Source organism: Typopeltis vanoorti, chromosome 21 (assembly GCF_054136105.1).
Source record: "Typopeltis vanoorti isolate ZY-2024b chromosome 21, IOZ_Tvanoo_1.0, whole genome shotgun sequence".
Classification (NCBI taxonomy): Eukaryota; Metazoa; Arthropoda; class Arachnida; order Uropygi; family Thelyphonidae; genus Typopeltis; species Typopeltis vanoorti.
This window is the reverse complement of record NC_143569.1, coordinates 35,934,564-35,953,126: the sequence shown is the minus strand read 5'-3', so window position 1 is coordinate 35,953,126 and position 18,563 is coordinate 35,934,564. Positions and strand designations below refer to the sequence as shown.

General features: G+C 32.1%; 1 protein-coding gene across 1 annotated transcript in view; it reads left to right on the top strand.

The window, feature by feature from the left end:
• The window catches only part of LOC150094741 (G protein-coupled receptor GRL101-like), a 211,521-nt gene that overhangs the window by 136,093 nt on the left and 56,865 nt on the right, over positions 1–18,563 (top strand). Inside the window, exons 10-14 of the mRNA XM_090411656.1 lie at positions 4,447–4,569; positions 12,445–12,582; positions 13,183–13,302; positions 16,260–16,371; positions 18,006–18,080. Of these exons, the coding sequence (XP_090267782.1) occupies positions 4,447–4,569; positions 12,445–12,582; positions 13,183–13,302; positions 16,260–16,371; positions 18,006–18,080 (568 nt within the window). The remainder of the gene's footprint in view (positions 1–4,446; positions 4,570–12,444; positions 12,583–13,182; positions 13,303–16,259; positions 16,372–18,005; positions 18,081–18,563) is intronic.

Below are 18,563 nucleotides of genomic sequence, written 5' to 3'. Positions count from 1 at the left end.
TTCGTAAAAGAAAAGCTAAATTTTCCGACCTGTAATAATAAACAACCCAGAAGATAGATTGATTACTCTATTATCGGAATGGATTCTCCTTTTTCTGACATGCGCAGAAGTGTCGAGGGACCTCTAATCGGTGGGCGAACTATACCATGGCAACCGAATTTGCTCGATAGATCTGAATCCCATAGAACATTTCTGGAAATGAGGGGTCGAGAGATCAGGGGGTAAGAATCCTTCACCGGAACATTCGCAGATCTATGGTCAACCCAGATTGCGGGGGGGACTAGAATTTATTAGTACAGGCCATAATATTTTGATTGTACGGTCTTTAATACTAAACAAACACAATACTCGCAGGTAAAAAGAATAAATGTCTTCTTACGTCATGTATATATAAAAAAAAAGGAAAATCAAACTATAGTATAAAGCACACAAATTCTAGAAATAAATAAAAAAAAAATAGATCTCTACTTGCTATAGTAAAATATTAGAATAGAGTGGATAGCTGAAAGAGAAATAATTGTAAAGGAGTTAGCTTTGGAAATTACTAAACTGTTTGATTATATTTAATCAATTTTCTCAAATTGTTTATTACATTTAAAAAAAATGTAATAAAACACAACTAATTGTCAAGCTATTTCTCTATTGGCAACTAAGACGTTTTTTTTTTTTGATATAAATATTTCAATAAAGCGGAAGACTCTTTTCTTGAACTTCCGTATATACACAATAGACCAATATACTCTTTTTGAAAGTAATTATTTTCTATTTTGTTTTGACCTACTTTTCGTATTTAGATTATTTAAGAGTTCACTGTTAACCAACACAAAGCGCTATGGGACTGTTAAGTCTTCTGCTTTTGATGAAGAACATGTTTTTAAAGTGTATATCGAATGATCCTTGAAATTTATAGAGAAGTGGCATATTTATGTATGCCTTGAGTTTTTTAAAATACTTGCGACAATTTTGATTGATTTGATGATGAATATTTATCATTAAAAAGGAATGCATAAGATGAAGTGAAAGTTTATTACTGGTCGTTAACAGAAGTATTATATTGCGATTTTTTCTAGCATAAGCGTGACTGATACATACTAGCGGGTTTGTCTATCAGTTTAGTTGGAAAAACCCAATATGAATCCCAAGTAGGATTTATGGCGAACTCAACTGGAGATCAACCAGTTGGTCTCATACAGTGATCAAGTAAATGTAACCGGGTTGGATTTTCCTCTCAACAGACTAACTGGTCGTAGAATACAACATTAACAGATATAATACATTATATCTATTAATTTTTTGAAGTGACTAAAAACATTTAGCATTATAATGATGAATGTTTTTAGTTACTTCGTAATTCTAACAAACCGCTAGACTGGTTTGCCGACATGGTTGGTCAAGAGGTGATCTTGAAAAAAAATGGCTTAAAAATAAATAATGTATCTTTTGTATTTATATTGCTTTGTATATTATTATATATAAATAATTAATAAAAAAGCATGAAAACTCTTTAGCCCATGGTACGAATATACTATACGTTTACAAAAAAAAAAAAAATTCGTGGGTAGGGCTACATAAAAACGACACGATATAACAAAGTCATTAGATTTTCTTTTCTATAGATGTCCGGGAGGACTGTAATGGCCTGTTTCTTTCAGCAAATTGTCTCATTAAATCGCACTATATAAAAATACGGAGTAAGCTCTCTTAAAACTTCGCAAGTCTTGTAAGTAGAAATAAAATCTGTTCTACGTGTGCTATTTCTTGTTCTGGTTTGTGCCACTCACTACAGATTCTAGTCTTATACCACTAACTTCGGAATGATAAAAATATGACAGCATATTGAAACATCGAATATACGGTAAACTAACTGCTTGTTTCATCAAGTTTTATTTAGGGTCTAAGTTCTGACGTCTTATAAACTACATTTTTAATATTACTTCTAGTGGCTCTTTTATGTTCGTAATAAATCAACAGGTCTAAATCCCACATTTCATTTTTTGGATACATAATAAAATATGGAATTCGTCAATTTAATATATTTAAATAACTTCTAAGGAATTATACGTAAATTTATAAACTTTCGCACCATATGTTGGTCAAATTAATTTTAAAATTCAGAGAAAATGTATCGGCAAGAATGCATATTAAAATGAGCAAATTTCATCTTTACTACTTCATCAATATATGTGAAAGAAAACGATATTTAGTCATATAAAGCAGTGAATGTCTGACATTGATAAATAACCCAACCAATAACACAGATTTCTAGGTTAAAATACTTCAAAGTATTATTTAAAATTGATAATTTATCCAAGTCTTCTTATATATATAAATGGTTCATATTACTACTGACTATACCTGAAGTCCTCAAATAGACCTAAATATTTCGCAGGTGCAATGAAAAAATAAACAACGACAAAAAATAACTGTACAACACAAGCACATGCAAAGCGAACGTAAAAAACGTCAACTGTTAGCATTGAACCCAAAGCAGGAAAATTTTTTCTCATAATGTTTTAAATGGGGGGACGCTCCTGTCACACATAATTTATGCATGGGAAAAATCAGAAGCGGCCGATGTTAATATGGGGGTGTAGGTAGATGTTTATTTCTGGAGGTATTATTTGTTTATATGTTCTGAAGAAAGAATGTAGGGTTTTATCTTAATTCAGAAGATGTATCGGTATTTAATAGATGAGAGACATATTTCAGTAATAATAATAATAATAACAAAAATTCGCTGGAAATGAACTTAAGTTCCCACACGCGCGCGCACACACACACACACACATTGGAAGTCAAGAAGCTCTACTGATTTTTCTCTGAATAAGGGAAGACTTTCTGGGTTGCCGCTGTTTTTAAATCCTATTATTAGATCATTTTCTTCCTTTGTAAATTTATTTAGCAAGAGAATGACGGAAGAAATTATAACAAGGAATATTTTTTAATAATCTGTGGAAATAAGATTGGAAATAGAAATACAGTACATTCTTAATAGTTCGCTTAGTTTGGATCATGGCATTCAATCACCCAGAGGAGCTTTCTTATACCTTAGGAAGCAAATTATTTCGCACACTACGTAAAGATGACTTTTGTGCAACCCATCGTACGTTAAAATAAAATAATATTCACGCATCCAGATACGTAATAAATATGATAATCAAACAGAAACATATTATATGATAATCAAACAGAAATATATTAAGATTTATTTTATTCTAAACTATAGAAGGTGCTAATTGAAAATCTTTTATTTTTATTTAAAATCTCCTTTATTTATTTCAATTTTAAAAATTTCTAAAAGTGTAAAATAGTTTCCATAGTAATTTTAAATAAATTCATCAGAAACATTTTGGTGTGATCTTTTGTCTGACATTTTTATCTCTTGGTTGCTTCACCTAGATAAAAACCATTATTTCATTTCAATTCCGTTCGCTAGAATTCAGGATGGGATAGTAATCTCATAGCGGGCGATGAAGGTCACCAACTTTCGTTCTTGAATAGCTCATGTTTATAAACACGAAATTAATTTTGAGTTACAATAATTAATTTACTCTTAACCGAATAATTAAATTGAATGTGGGATTTAGAAACATTCCTATTCGCGAAATGTCACGCGCATATACAAAGCAAACAATCCGCCCCCCCCCCCCCCAATTTCAAAATTCCTGATAGGCTGTTCATATTTTGTCTATACCGAGAGTCATTGGATGAGTCAAAAAAAGCTGGAAAAACGTGTCATCACTTTAAGCCTCAAGTTTGTTAATTGTTGCAAAAGATCCAATTTGGCCTTACCTTTGTAATAATCTGACATTCCTAATTCACTCGTGGCCTGACTAGCATAATGGTTGTCAATTTCTAAAACCGTTTTATAGTTTAGTTACGGTTATTTTAGTTAGTTGAGTCTTATATTCTTTAGAGATCGGCACTAATACCAATGCAGATCTCTTGGGTTTAAAAGGCAGATATTATATTATAATCCTTGTATTTGATTGCACTCATTTGGCAAAAGGAAAGAGTATACGCCAGTTCTCTATATTCTAGTACAGTCCAGTTAAAACATCTCGATGGAATTCAGAGTTCATCAATGCGATGCTGTTGACTTTCAGAAATAAACAACTCTATTATACATTTGTAGATATTAGTTGCTGGTGACATCTGGTGAAATGATCTTGTACTTATTTAAGGATTTCTTCCAGAAGAATTAAACTACAGTTATCCTAAAAGAGTTTCAAATAATTTTGTTTTTAATTTTGTACATATATTTATAAATATGTGTTCTTCTGTTTATTTACTGCATTCTATCTCCATGGCCAACTGTTCTATTCTCAATTCTTTATTTCTATAGATCATCGATTCATTATCCCATGGAAGACATTTAACTCAAAAAAAAAAAAAATGGCAATAGCTGCATCTTTTCTAAATATTCAGACTTTTATTACATTTCAGCTAACATTTCTGGATGTCCAGATGGGTACACACGTTGTGACAGTGGCTCGTGCATTCCAGAGGACTGGTGGTGTGACTTCCGGATAGACTGTCATCGCGATGGTTCCGATGAGAAGATGTGTGGTAAGATTATTCTCTTATTTTTATAATTATGTTAATATTCCGAAAAAAGGTGTTATTCAAATATTACGATGTTAATTGTTATTACAAATAATTCAGATATTCTTTTAAAAAAGAGTTACAAAAATATAACGTTTAATAAATGATAAAATTATAGCCTAATAATTTTATTTAATAATTTTATTTTTTAATGATTTTATTTATTTAATAATTTTATTTTTTATTAAACTGTTTAATAAAATGAAACAACAATGTAATCTAAAATAAAGCTTGTGTTGTTTTATGGAAAAAAAGTATCTTATACTTAATCAGTAATGCACAGTTAGCCCTTATACTATATTGTTGATATGCGAATAGCCACGATGACTTGTTATTTCAGTTTTACTGCATACTGTGCTTACCTTAGTTTTTCAAGTAAAGAATATCTTTATTTTGGTATAAAATAATGAAAAATATTTTCTCCAGAACAATTGCAATTCCATTCCCATATTAGTTTATAAACTTTTTTGGAAAAAATAAAAACCATGTTGCTAAAAAACCCCTTAAAAGTATGAATATTTAGAAAAGAAATAATAAAATAACTTGATTTGCTATCGATGAACACGGATGTGACGTCATATTCCATGTCAACAAGAGGTTCTCCTTGATTACGTTATTCGTATTGTTGGTTGGCGAGTGTTAGCATTTAATGTCGAGTTCTAGTGAAAGGATTGCCATTGGCTGTATAAAATAGTTTTATTTCTTTGATGAGTAAAACAGATGTGACGTTATGCTCCCTTGTTTCCATGGTAACCAGAAGTTCTGTTTGCTTATATCATGTGGCTGTGCAAGCCCTTTCTTTCCCTCAAAGACGGTTTGAAAATTTAATGTCTTTGGATGCATTAATTTGATTTCCAAGACAATAGATTCTTTGAAGTTTTATCAGCAAAGAAACTACCTGAAGTGAACACTCCGGGAAGCAACTTTTGGTCTTTTAATGAAAGAAAGTTCCTCGCATGGGCTAGATAAGTCGCAAACGAGGCTTTTCTTTTTGAAGTCACTTCAGACTTCCAATAATGAAGGTGGTGGTGGTCTCCCCTCTTCCCCCTCCCTCGAACGATGAAAACCCTAAAGACGTTCAAAAATATCCCCACAAAACAAATATCCATTCTTCAGATTATGAATATTAATATTTATCTTGTTTTCAATGATTACATTTTAAATATTATTTTAAAATATTAAATTACTGATATATAGAGCCAGAAGGCTTTAATGTGCCATAAGTAAGATATTAAAATGGGAAATATTATATATGTAGGCATATTTTATAGCCAAATGAAAAATATAAAACCATAATATCCTGCATTAAAATATTTAATTTTATTAAATATCAAATTTATTTAAAACTTAAATATTAAATTTTATTAGTAGTTTATGAATTTAAAACGACACCTATATCTGGCTTACTAAATTCTCACTTACCTGGTCAAGTAAATGACGTTGTTTTGTACAACGTAAATTATAGTACCTGTATATTTATTGTTTGGCTTCTATTTTGACGGAAGTATGAAGCGACATCTACCAAGAAGCGTTTTTATACACAGAGAAGGAAAAAAATAAAAACGTATTCATTAAAACAGAAAAAATATACATACGTCACTTGTAGTCAGTGAAGTAGCAGACGTAATTCAGTTATATTTGAGAACAGAGTTTTTCTTTTACTGCTGTGTAAAAAGGCACATTTCTTTATTTTAAAAAGGAATATTTTAAAAAGACAATAGTCTCATAAGAGGTTATATCTCTTGTATTTGACACACTGTTTTCTTAGCAATTATTTCAATAAAGGGAAACATTTGAATATGAAAAATTCGTAAAACCCTTAAATTATGACATGGAAAACGCCAACGCCAATTGAAGAATAATTCTTGAGAAATTACTTCCACATTTCCCTTCGTTAAAAACACTACATAAAAAAATTGCGGCAGATGAAAATTTAAGATAATTTTAGAAACTTCGATTAGTTGAAAAGGGTAGCGTTAAAGGAACGCCCCAATTTCTTCATCAGTTTAGTCGCTAGAGAAAAACTGTGGGTAACGGGAGGAGGCTTTAATATCCTTTTAGTTAATTAAAGTTTGCTCGAGTGACGGGGTCGAGTGACAAGGCCTTTATTGTAAGCTGCGAGTGCATATTACGAATATAAAACACAACACGTGCTAAGTATTGGGTAAAAACAATAAGAATTTATTTTAACAATTTTCGATATACTGAACATAATTTAATTTACCACAGAATAAATGCAGAAAATTTGGGCTTCGAATTTTCTTCTCTAAAAGTATTTTATTATTATTTTTATTATATTATAAATATAATAAAATTATTTTTAGATATTTTTTAAGTCTTGTGATTACGTACGCTCTAGCTTGGTGGTTTCCGTCTATCAGAACATGCTAGATAATTATAAAAATATATGAAATTAATAAAAACAGAATAAATATAATAATGAAAACCATGAAAGATTGTAAGCCAAGCCTATACTGTTGGCTTAGAGCCTTTCGTGGGTGGAGTCACATAAAAATCTCCCGCAGAGTCATTACATAAAACTGATAGGATGAAGCAGCAGATTTGTTGATATCTATTATATAACACTACACAAGTCCACAAATATTGACCCTGATCATTCTAAACACCCGAAAGGGTCATCTTAATTACATGATTATTTCCTATTACGACTATTGAATAATCCGCGATGTAGAGTTTGATACTCATCTTGTAGGGTTTTTTAAATATATTTTTTAATATTAGAAGCTGGATAGAAGCTGGATCTTCAATGCACCTGCCAATCTTTAAACATAACTCTATAAAACTGGGGCATAAGCTTGTCTTTCAGCACAATTATTTTATAACTTTATCAGACTCTTGTGTTTGTTAGTTTTGTTTTTATCTATAAAAATATGGGCGTTTTATCAGCCTTTTTTAATATGTCTTTGATATCTCTCTGTTATATTTGAGGATTTGAGTCAATCCCCTAAAATAACAGCAACAAGAAAAAAGTTCATTAGAAATTTAGATTGCTGATCATTTTGATTGAATATTGGATTTAACTAAGAAATTTCATTTACATAATTTCATAGTTTAAATAATTTGAAACAATTTCAACAAACAATAATTTCTCTCTCTCCCTGTCTATCTGTCTCTCTCCTTCTCCTTCTTTCTATCTTTTTTTTTTTTTTTTTGTGTGTGTGTGTGTGGATCAGGAAGCATGATAATTGTGTCATCTTTCCACTGATTTCGAGAGCACAAAAATGTCTTCTTGCTCTTTCTTTCATAAGGGGAAATCCCCTTAGAAAATAATCCAAAGTTGGTATTTTCTGTATAAAAGAGAAAAACAATTCCTTAGAAAAACGTCGTTAATTTGATTGACTACATTTTGTATTTTGTAGTCAAATGTATTATTATTATTATTATTATTATTATATTCTAAAATAATCTTGAAAAGTGAATCGTCGCTTTTTTCCCTTTGTTTTGCACGTTAACTTCCCCTTTCCCTCACTTGTCTCTTGACGGTTACTCAAATATTGCCTACTTTCTCTCTCTCTCTCTCACACACACACACACGCGCACGCACGCACACACACACACACACACACACACACACACACACACACACACACACACACACACACACACACACGCTTACTGCATTGCTGCTATGGAAGCGTGTTACACCTTCTATTTCTTCTATATTTCATTTAATTGTAAGTTTTACAGAAGTATTATGTCACATTTGCTCGTCAGATTGGACAGTATCGACGCACTTGTTGGAGAAATTAGTTTATCAGCATTGCTCTGCCATTCGTTTAAATATACAGGGTGTCCACAAATGTTCACTCTGATTGTAATATAATTTAACTCTTCAGTGGATACTTGAAATGGAACACAAAGTTAGACTTCAATGCATAACATATAGAAAAAAAGTCAATGAACAACTTCAGCATGTGCACCGCCCGGTAACACGTAAAATATCCAAACGGTAATCAATAACACGCCACACATTCTCCAACATTTGTTGTGTGACTCCTTCAACTGCATTTCTGATGCGCTGTCGCAAGGTCACAAAGTCTGGAAATGGTGTTGCATAAACAAGATCCTTAGCATACCCCCAAAGAAAAAAGTCTAGGGGCGTAATGTCCAGTGACCCCGAGGGCCATGGGATTGGACCATCTCTGCCAATCTAGCAGTTCGGAAAATCTCGATTAAGACGATTGCGAACATCACGAGACCAATGAGGGGTGCTCTGTCCTATTGAAAGATAACCAAATGTTATCTTTCAATAGATCCTTACATTGTCTGTTGACTACTCCATTCACGTGAAATGTTGCCTCATCAGAGAAACAAACACGCTGCAAAAAAATCATTATCCTCATCGATGAGGTTCAAAATGAGGTCAGCAAATTCTTCACGCCTTGGACGATCATCTGGCTTTAACTCCTGGACAATTTGGACTTTGTACGCAAACAATTTCAAACGTTTACGTACCACTTTGTGGACTGTACTCCTTTGCATTTGAAGTTCTAGTGAAGCTCTTCTTATTGACTTCTGCGGTGACCGGGTGAAGGCTGTTTGAACTGCCTCAACTGTCATCTCGGAAACCGATGGTCGGCCACTGCTTGTACCCTTATGAACTAAACCTGTTTCTAAAAACTTTGTCCTCCATGACTTAATGAGCTTGACATCAGGTGGGTTCTTTCCATACTGTGCCCTAAACATTCGCTGCACTGTAACTGGAGATTTTGTTTCTGCTAGCCACAGATTGGCCCTGGCCCCCATTTCCCATAAACCCTTCCCCTTCCTCTAAAAAATAGTTGCTATTTTCAGCCCCCTTTTTCCCACTCTACAAAAAAAAAGAAAAAAAAGCGCTCCGCCCACCCTTAAAAATAACATATGTATATATTATTACAAAAAAACCTGGGTTTTTCAAATTAATTCTCTCACATTGCCTAAGCGCCCCCCCCCACTCCCCTTTCAACACCATAACAGCAGAAGTATGCACACCGCTGATTCCAAGAAAAGGTATGTGCGAATTTTCTTTTATTATGCTACATATATTTCTCTCTAAAATACATCTGCAACGCTCTAAGAATTCTTGACTAAAAAGCCAATGACATTAAAACAGCCGTAAAAATAATAGTTTTTAAGAAGAGTAACATTAGAGTTTTCCCCAGAAATAATACTTACATTGGGCCTTTTCGTGTACTGAAGCCATTTTAAAGAAAATCAGCGGTAGCGCTCCTGGTGGCAAAAGCAGTATACTGAAGATACCAATATGGAAACTTAATATTATAGCCAGTTGAAATCAGGGTAATCATTTGTGGATACACATGATTATCAAATATATCAAATTATTATATAATTTGATACATCAATAATATTATCATTTCTAGTTAAATTATACTAAAAACAGGCAGTTTTCATATGTATTTTTAAGAATGGTGTAAGTGCATTTTTCACATAGCAATAATTATTTATAATCCATATGCTCAGTGCAGAAAATAAAACATTTAATTAGAAAAACTTACCTTTCGTAATTGGTTGCTATTTCTAATTTATTACAATATTACAACATACTACTTTTTAATTAAATTTAATTAAACAGCAAGTTACAAAATATATGCAGATAAATGACAGATTCCCGAAAATAGCACAACATGCAACAAGTCCTTATATCCTTATAAGGACTGGCATAAAGGGACGAAGCAAGAATACTTTTCATCTTCCCCGTTATCTGTAGAGGACAGTGTAGGGATAAGGTGTTATTGAGCTATTAAAGCTCTGATCATGGCAGGAGAGTTACAGCAATAGCCGAGCTCAGTTATAACTTCATTGGCTACAGCATTATCATTCATTACCCTCCAAGGGCATTAATTACCGCATCTCACTGTCGATCCCACATGTAACAAGTCCTTATAAGGACTGGCTTAAAGGGGCGAAGCAAGAATGCTTTTCATCTTCCCCGTTATCTGTAGAGGACAGTGTAGGGATAAGGTGTTTTTGAGCTATTAAAGCTCTGATCATGGCAGGAGGGTAACAGCAATAGCCGAGCCTCAGTTAGAACTTCATTGGCTACAGCATTGCCATCCATTACCCTCCACGGGTATCATTAATTAATCATCACAAGAAAATACTGTATGTAAAATATAATTAGAAAAACATTTTTTATTTTGGGTGTAGGAAAGATATTAAACATTTTGAGGAACTTTCTTAACGAAATTTTAAAAAATATTAGTGCATAAATAAATAAATCATTTTCATTTTTTATTTCCTCATTTTTAAAAAGAAAAACTATTTTTGCTCAATGTTTCGATTATCTTACGTTGTCAAATTGAATCTGACCATTCACTATAAAATCTCATCTTTGTTTCTGTAGGCTTCTATTTTTCGCTATAAGAAAGCAATATTTCAATTTAAACCGTAGCACTACGAAACAAATAGAAAATTCCATGTTTCATATTACATTCAACTGTACCAACCTGGTTACATTGGTATTATTTTCATGATTGAACTCTCTGTGGAATTTATTTTCTTCGTGTGTCTTGAGACAATGAGAGCTATTCTATTCAAGGGAAGAAGAACTATAAAGCAAGAGAAATATTGATGGAAAAAATGCTTTGAATTTTTTATGGGGAATTAATAAAGGATGTATGTAGTTATATGCGTATTCAGACAGTAGAGAACATTGTTGTGCTGTAAGTAGAATTATAAAAGCACAAACTAAGGTATATGAGATATGAAAACTTGTTTCGTTTTCTTTTTTTTAAATGCAAACTATGATTACAATCAATATGCAACTATGTATATCACGAAGGTTCGCTAAAATATTAATAGCAAAGGTTTTATATTTGCATTTGCTTTCGCATAATCTAATATTGTAGAACTACAGTGTGTGTGTGTCTCTGTATCTCAGTCGTTTCGACGATGGCCTTCGGTCTGAAAGACCTGAGTTTTATCCCTTCTGCTACGCAATCCCTTCTAGTTAGCTGGTCGCGTATGATGGTGGAGGGGTTTCTCCCGGAAACGCGGGTATTTCACTCCGCAAACACGTAAACCGTCCAGGAGAACATACATAAGTATATTTTAACCATTAACTTTATATTGGTTAGATAAAATGGTTTTCTGCCCACATAGATTCTAAGGACCATTGCATCATCATACTGTAACTAACTAACTATAGGAGTACAGTGAATCCTTCAATGTTACTTGGTTCGATGGAATTAGAATTGCTTAACAGCGTCGTCTAAGATGACTGTTGTCTGAAATGACTTCGGAAAACGTTCTGCTGAACTTTAGTAAAACAAAAATTGAAGGCACTAATTCGAAGAGTTTTTCTAAGAATCCACCAGGTTTTCCTCAATGGCAATGCACGAGTATGCACTAACGATGCTAATAATATCGAGATTCTCCATTTGGTTGCTTTCTCTGGACTATCCGGAATATTTGCTCTTTTCAATTCTTCTTGACACCAAAGAAATATTTGAGAGCATGTCATCTCGTGTCAGATAAAGTACAAACAATGGTAAATATATAATTTTTCACAATACACTCAGGACTATACTGAGGGACTAGAAGACCACGTTAAAGGGAATGTGTGGGTGGGGGGGGGTCTACAAAATTATTATTATTTACGTTCACTATTTTCAAAATTCCCCGCTTGTAAAACCAAAACAATTGTAAGGTGTTTGGTAGATTGAAGTCTGAGAATAAAACTGAAATTTATAATACACCGTATTTATTTATTTATCTTTATTTAATGTTAAAATTAATATTCTAATATACACAGCAACGGCCATTACGGTATCATTTTCACTTTATCAAATGATCAGTTACATTTTTTTTTATTTGCAGAAGATTACATGCGGGAGTGTTCAGCGACGGAGTTCCGGTGCGACAATGGTCAATGTATCGATAAGTCTTTGCAGTGTTATTACGTAACTAATAACAGTCGACAAGGATGTGCAGATCTCTCCCACCTTCAGAACTGCGGTAAATTAATTACAAGTTTAATATTTTTATCACCAATACGCTGTTTGCTTTATATAAATACTACTAATAACCTTTATATTAATGAAATATCATCTTAACCCAATACTTTACTGCAGAACGGCACGTTTCGTGGTTCTGCAGCTTTGTAGTGTTTACTATTAATTTTGTAGTGAATTAATGACTACTATTAATGACTACTATTTGTAGTCATTAATTCACATGAAACTAGTAAAAAAATGATTAGTTGCATATGAACTCATCTGTAAACTTTGTGAGCAGTTTCGGATGATCTCAACACAGCGCTGCCATTGTTCCCGAGTCACTCGCTGTTGTTGTTCGATGCATGAGCACAATTGTAGAATAACAGTGCTTAAAAACAATCATTGGAAACGTGGGAATCATAAAAGAGAATTACGCAGAGAACACGAATTGTATTTCATGTAAATAATTTAAAACCAAAATGTAATTTATCTCCTTTTGATGTTTTAATGCCTATCGGTTCTCCTTTGTGTTTTTTTTTTAATATTTCTATCTTTGAAAGTAGTGCGTGTTTCTATTCTTAATAACGTATTACAGGGAATCAATATTATTTTATTGCAGAGAGATGGACGTGCTCAGGTGACCAAGTGAAGTGTACGAACAGCTATTGTATCGATAAATCGCTCGTATGTGACAAGAAAGTCGACTGTTTGCATTCATGGACAGACGAAGAAAACTGTCGTAAGTCACTTCCCATCCGTCATTCGCTTGTGTGTGTGTGTGTGTGTGTGTGTGTGTGTGTGTGTGTGTGTGTGTGTGTGTGTGTGTGTGTGTGTGTGTGTGTGTGTGTGTGTGTGTGTGTGTGTGTGTGTGTTCATAATATTAATTATTAATTTTTCCTTTATTTATATGTTTATGAACATTCATCATTGCTGATTATTTCATGTTCATAACTAGCATTTACGATCAATTGTTCGATTACATTACTGCCAAAAATACAGTGTTTTTTCTCTTTCTCGGAGGCAGTCAAAGCGTCTATTAACTAGAGGACAGACAGTGGCAAAGGAAGTCAGTAGGAGTGAAATTCACGTCTCTCCTAATTAAAATAAAACAAAAGAAATAATTCACTATAGAAGAAAATTTCTATTTTCACAATTAAATATGTTCAGATATAACAGTTTGTATAGAAAACATTAGATAAATGTTGATGAGTGCACCAAATTGAACATCTCCAATCTAATAAAGTTGTAGCTGTACTGATTATTTGACTATAATGTGCTCCCGTCTATACAAAGTCGAACTGCTTAAAAGGAAATACAAACAATACTGTAATATGGTTCTTATTTGACTTCCTGAAAGCATTTTGCCTCCCCTCCACACACACACACACACACACACACACACACTGGAAATTCCAGTATTTTCTATATCTGTGGGTAGTGAGAACAATCTGAAAAACAAATAGCTATGCATATGAATCACTTAGGAGACGAGAAAGATAAACAAGATATTTAGGGAGGCTCTTAAAGACAAGAGAAACACTTACAAAACAAAGAGATGCTCTATGTCTGCGGGGTGATAACTATTGATGGCTGGAAAGAGAAGAAAGATAATTTCTCCTGTGACTTTTATTGCGCTAAGAGGATTGAGTCAGCTTTGATACACGAATACTTAGTAACCGCTTCCCATAATAGACAGGGTTTGTAAAACATTTTATGGTAGGAAATCTTAATTTGATATTTTCCTGAAGGCTCTTAGATTTACAAATTAATATCCTTTGCTATCTACGTCATTTGAGCCGTAAAGTTCATATATGCACCATCAACACCATCTCTTGAGTTTCTATTTTAAGATGCAAAGTTATTATTTCAACCTTGATGAATATTCTAAAAGATTTATTATTGTGTTTTAGGTTTATGATATCGAGTACATTTTTAAGATAATGAATATATTTATGATATTGATTTATTCTTCAACCAATTCCCTTGTGTAGAAATAACATCCATTCGTCCTAACCATCCTCATTGTAAATCACTTTATTTTTATCTCTATTATATAGTATGGACTTCTTTTTCTAACAAGAAATTTCCTCGTGTAGGCCAAAACTTCAGTATTAAGAATACTTTTTTTTTTTTGCTAGTTTTAAAACCCAAAGCCACTATAGCCATCACACCAGTGTATAACTCTAGATTAATTGCATTTTTGGTGATGTTACCATTTTTATGGCATGAAAGACCCAACAGTCCTAGAAGAAAACCCTAACCCCCCCCTTCGTAGGTGAGCAGCTAACTTACCTTCACTTGCGAAAACCCTTATAAGACTTCTTCACGTTCTAGACAAAATTCCAAGCTTTTCCAATAGAAGGATATCATTGCTAATGACTGAGCTATAGTCACCTGAGGAATATATTTTGAATATTTACCTCACAAATTAATGGATATATTCCAATGCCTTTTGTTATATAAATTGCAATGCATGTATGGAGGAAATAGTTCGTGTAACGAACTATTTTAATATTCTAATTTGCATTATTATTATAATATACAAAGGCTAGGAGATGTCCTAGTAATTAAGCTAATGATTTCCTCCAAGAGCGGGAGATTGTTGCGAGAGGTCATAATTATTCAAGTTCATTTTAGTTCTTCTTCAAGACGTGAACGGGAAGAAACCTTTATATATATATGAAATTTCCACATGGAAATTTATAGAAAATATATAGAAAAAATGTAATATTAGAATGAATAAATCTCTGAATGAATAAATGAATGAATTGTATATGTTTGATATGTCCTAATGCGTAGGGTATGCATTTTGAAAAATAAAAAAAAAATGCAAAAATAAATAAATATATAAAACAGCTTGTTTGTTCGCTCCAGGTATTTTTCAAAGCAGTCGAGATTTGCGAATTTTCTTACAGGGACAACTGAACTCGTAAACAGATACTTCAACAGTCAATTTCGACGTTTCTGGGAAGATGTTCTCTGAAAACTGCCATAAGTGGCAAACATACAATAGGTTGTTTAGCCACGTTAATGTTCTACTACATTTTGTGTTGTTTGCGCAACATTTTTTCCCTATTAAGAAAAAACATGTCTGCAATGGTGCAACTTTCTTATCATCCCAACTCTTATTGTGACTTTTTTTCCTAAGATGATATTGCTCCTCAAAAGAAGGAAATTTGATTATTGTAGAATTCTAGAGAGAAAAAATGAAGCTGTGTTGAATGACTGGCAATGAACTAGAATAACGATTCGCATGAAAGAAATAAACGAGAAGCCTTAAATGGAAATATGAGACAAAAAAGAATGAAAAATACTCCTAATGGAAAATTAAAGCCACACGACGAAAGATATAAGTTTCTTAATGGATAATAAAATACCGCAGTACATACATACATATAGAATTATGAATTACATATCGAACTCTCGAGTTTCAAATGAGGGTTTTATATATATAATGCAATTTTCAGGGGGAAAAAGAAAAAGAAAAGAATTCTGGAAGTCGCCTTTCGGAAATATATGCGCTGTTTCCCTAAACCTAGAGAATTGATGAAAATGATGTTTTTTAATTAAAATTTTTAAAAACTTAAATTAGCAAACATTATATTAATATATAAAATAATTTTTTAAAGTTAATCTAGTTTGGTGAAAATAAAAGTAGATTTGACCTTAACATGTTTATCATTTTAACTTCTCTAGCATTCCTTTGTTCTCAAGAAAAAAGATGTTCGTGTATTGACATCACAATCAACTGCACTGACCTCAATTTAACTTCCGTGCCAAAGGAAATAGAGCCTGAAATATCTCGTGTGTAAGTTGGTATTATTTATTGTATTAGCTGGTTTATTATAATTTTTGCTAACCATTGTTTTATTACTTTATGAAAATGTATAAGCCACTATTAAATGTGTTTTGTCCGTCCTTACGCATATTATTCCGGACTCTGACTGGAAAGAATTAAATTCGATATTTTGAATCTTTAGAAATACTTCTTCATCAATTTCAACAGCTGTTTCACTCAAACCGTTATCAATGGCATTCAGGGACAAATTGTATTGAAATTATATATTGCATCAATGCTGATCTTTCCTAACGAAATTTGGTAACATTTAGGATTCTACATGAGCACATGAATATATATCCAGGAATTTCTATTAACGAATATTCAACACTGAAGATCTCTGTGAACATCTGTCGACTCTTCAATTTTGATTTCAGTCACACCCTCAAGACAAACAAATGTATTACTACAGAAAAGAGGTAGTATGTTTGTTTGTTGAGGAAAACCATTCGATATAATAATAATAATTATAATTATCTGATTCAATGAAACTTATGTAGTAGTGTGGAGTCATTTCCTTCACCATTTTGACAAAATGAAGCAAAAAAAAATTATTCCTAAACTATCTATCTTTCTGTTCAGTTATTATAAAAACAAATAGGTGTCCTTATTCGTTTTTATAATACTTTTACATATTATAAAAACAAATAAATTTTTTTTTTATAATACGTTTCTTTTAATTTATACAGTTATTTACTTATTGTTCATCAACATAAAAATGCGTGACAACAATTAATAAATATAAATAATGTTTGAACTGTTTTCAAGAGAGATAATCGATGTATACTTGAATTCTAGAAATACAGATGAGATTTATTTGATATTGTTTATTCATACTTCACAAACGATTATTCAATAATCTTTCTGACAAGTTTATACAAACTTGTATTGTATAAAGTAAAATCTCTGAATAATATTTACATTTTTTAAAACGAAAGTAGGATTTTTATCAAGTAATTACTCCTTTGTCAGCATTATACGTAATTGGTGCTGAAAGTCTAAAACCAAAGGGAATATTATGTTAACTCAGAGAATTTATCTCCAGGTAAATGGAAACAGAAAAACGTTGAAGTTAGAAATAGAAGAACCTTTACAGAGTTGACACATTTATCAATACATGAATTCAAAATAAATCTGAAAAAAAAAAGAACGTTATATTTTTTTTATATTTTACCTGAAGTATTAATTTCAGCATATCTGCTAAGAAATGTTTTATAAATGGATAGCTCCACTATTGATTTATTGCATTATTGATTTGAAATAAATTAATTCTTTGAAATGTTTCACATATTCCCCCAATCTTTTAATCTCCTTAATCTTTTCCAACTGGTTAGCTTTTCACGAATTTCTTTAATTCGTGAAAGGCTGACTCATTATTTCATTTAATTATACCTGAAGTAAATTATCTGCTAAGAATATTACGTGTTGTGTAAGCATAAAATAAGTTCATTTTGTCGATATGCATAAACATCTGTTGATTTCTCTTTATGCGCACTAAAATGTATTAGCTTACAAGTACATATCAACTTTAGTTTTCCTAAAAGTTGTCTGAAAGTATAAATAATATGTGATTTTTCTTAAAAATATCTTCATTTGTTTGGCAGAATTTTACGAGGTAACAACATTGGTCCGATACTACACGTAGGAATGTTTCAAGGACTTGAACGTGTTACTTATTTGTGAGTGTAAAAATCTACCTTTGGTAATTATTTTACTCAGTTTTCATGTGATAAATTTTATTACTGCTTTAATTAAGCATTACAAATTTATAAAATTTATGATTTTTAAACTGCTACGTCTAGCTTTAATCGATTCCTTCACTCCAACCATCAAACCTACTTGGTCCTATTATAAATATGTTATTGTTCAGATCAGAACGATGACCCCAATGCCACAGAAAGATCAAAAATCATAATATATAATTTATTCTATTATGTAGCCATTTATCAAATGATAAATGGTGTACTGATATTGATTCAGAGATTCCCCAGCACTCATAAAGGTTACAAGGATATTAAAAAGAGTCATCTGGTCTTCTTCGCCATCTAATTGATTGCTTGAGTTATTGAAAAATTCAATTACGTATTTATTGGACTTTGAATAACGATCCCAAAGGGTTTCTACAATAGTGATTCATTAGTATAGTTTATTATATCAAAGCC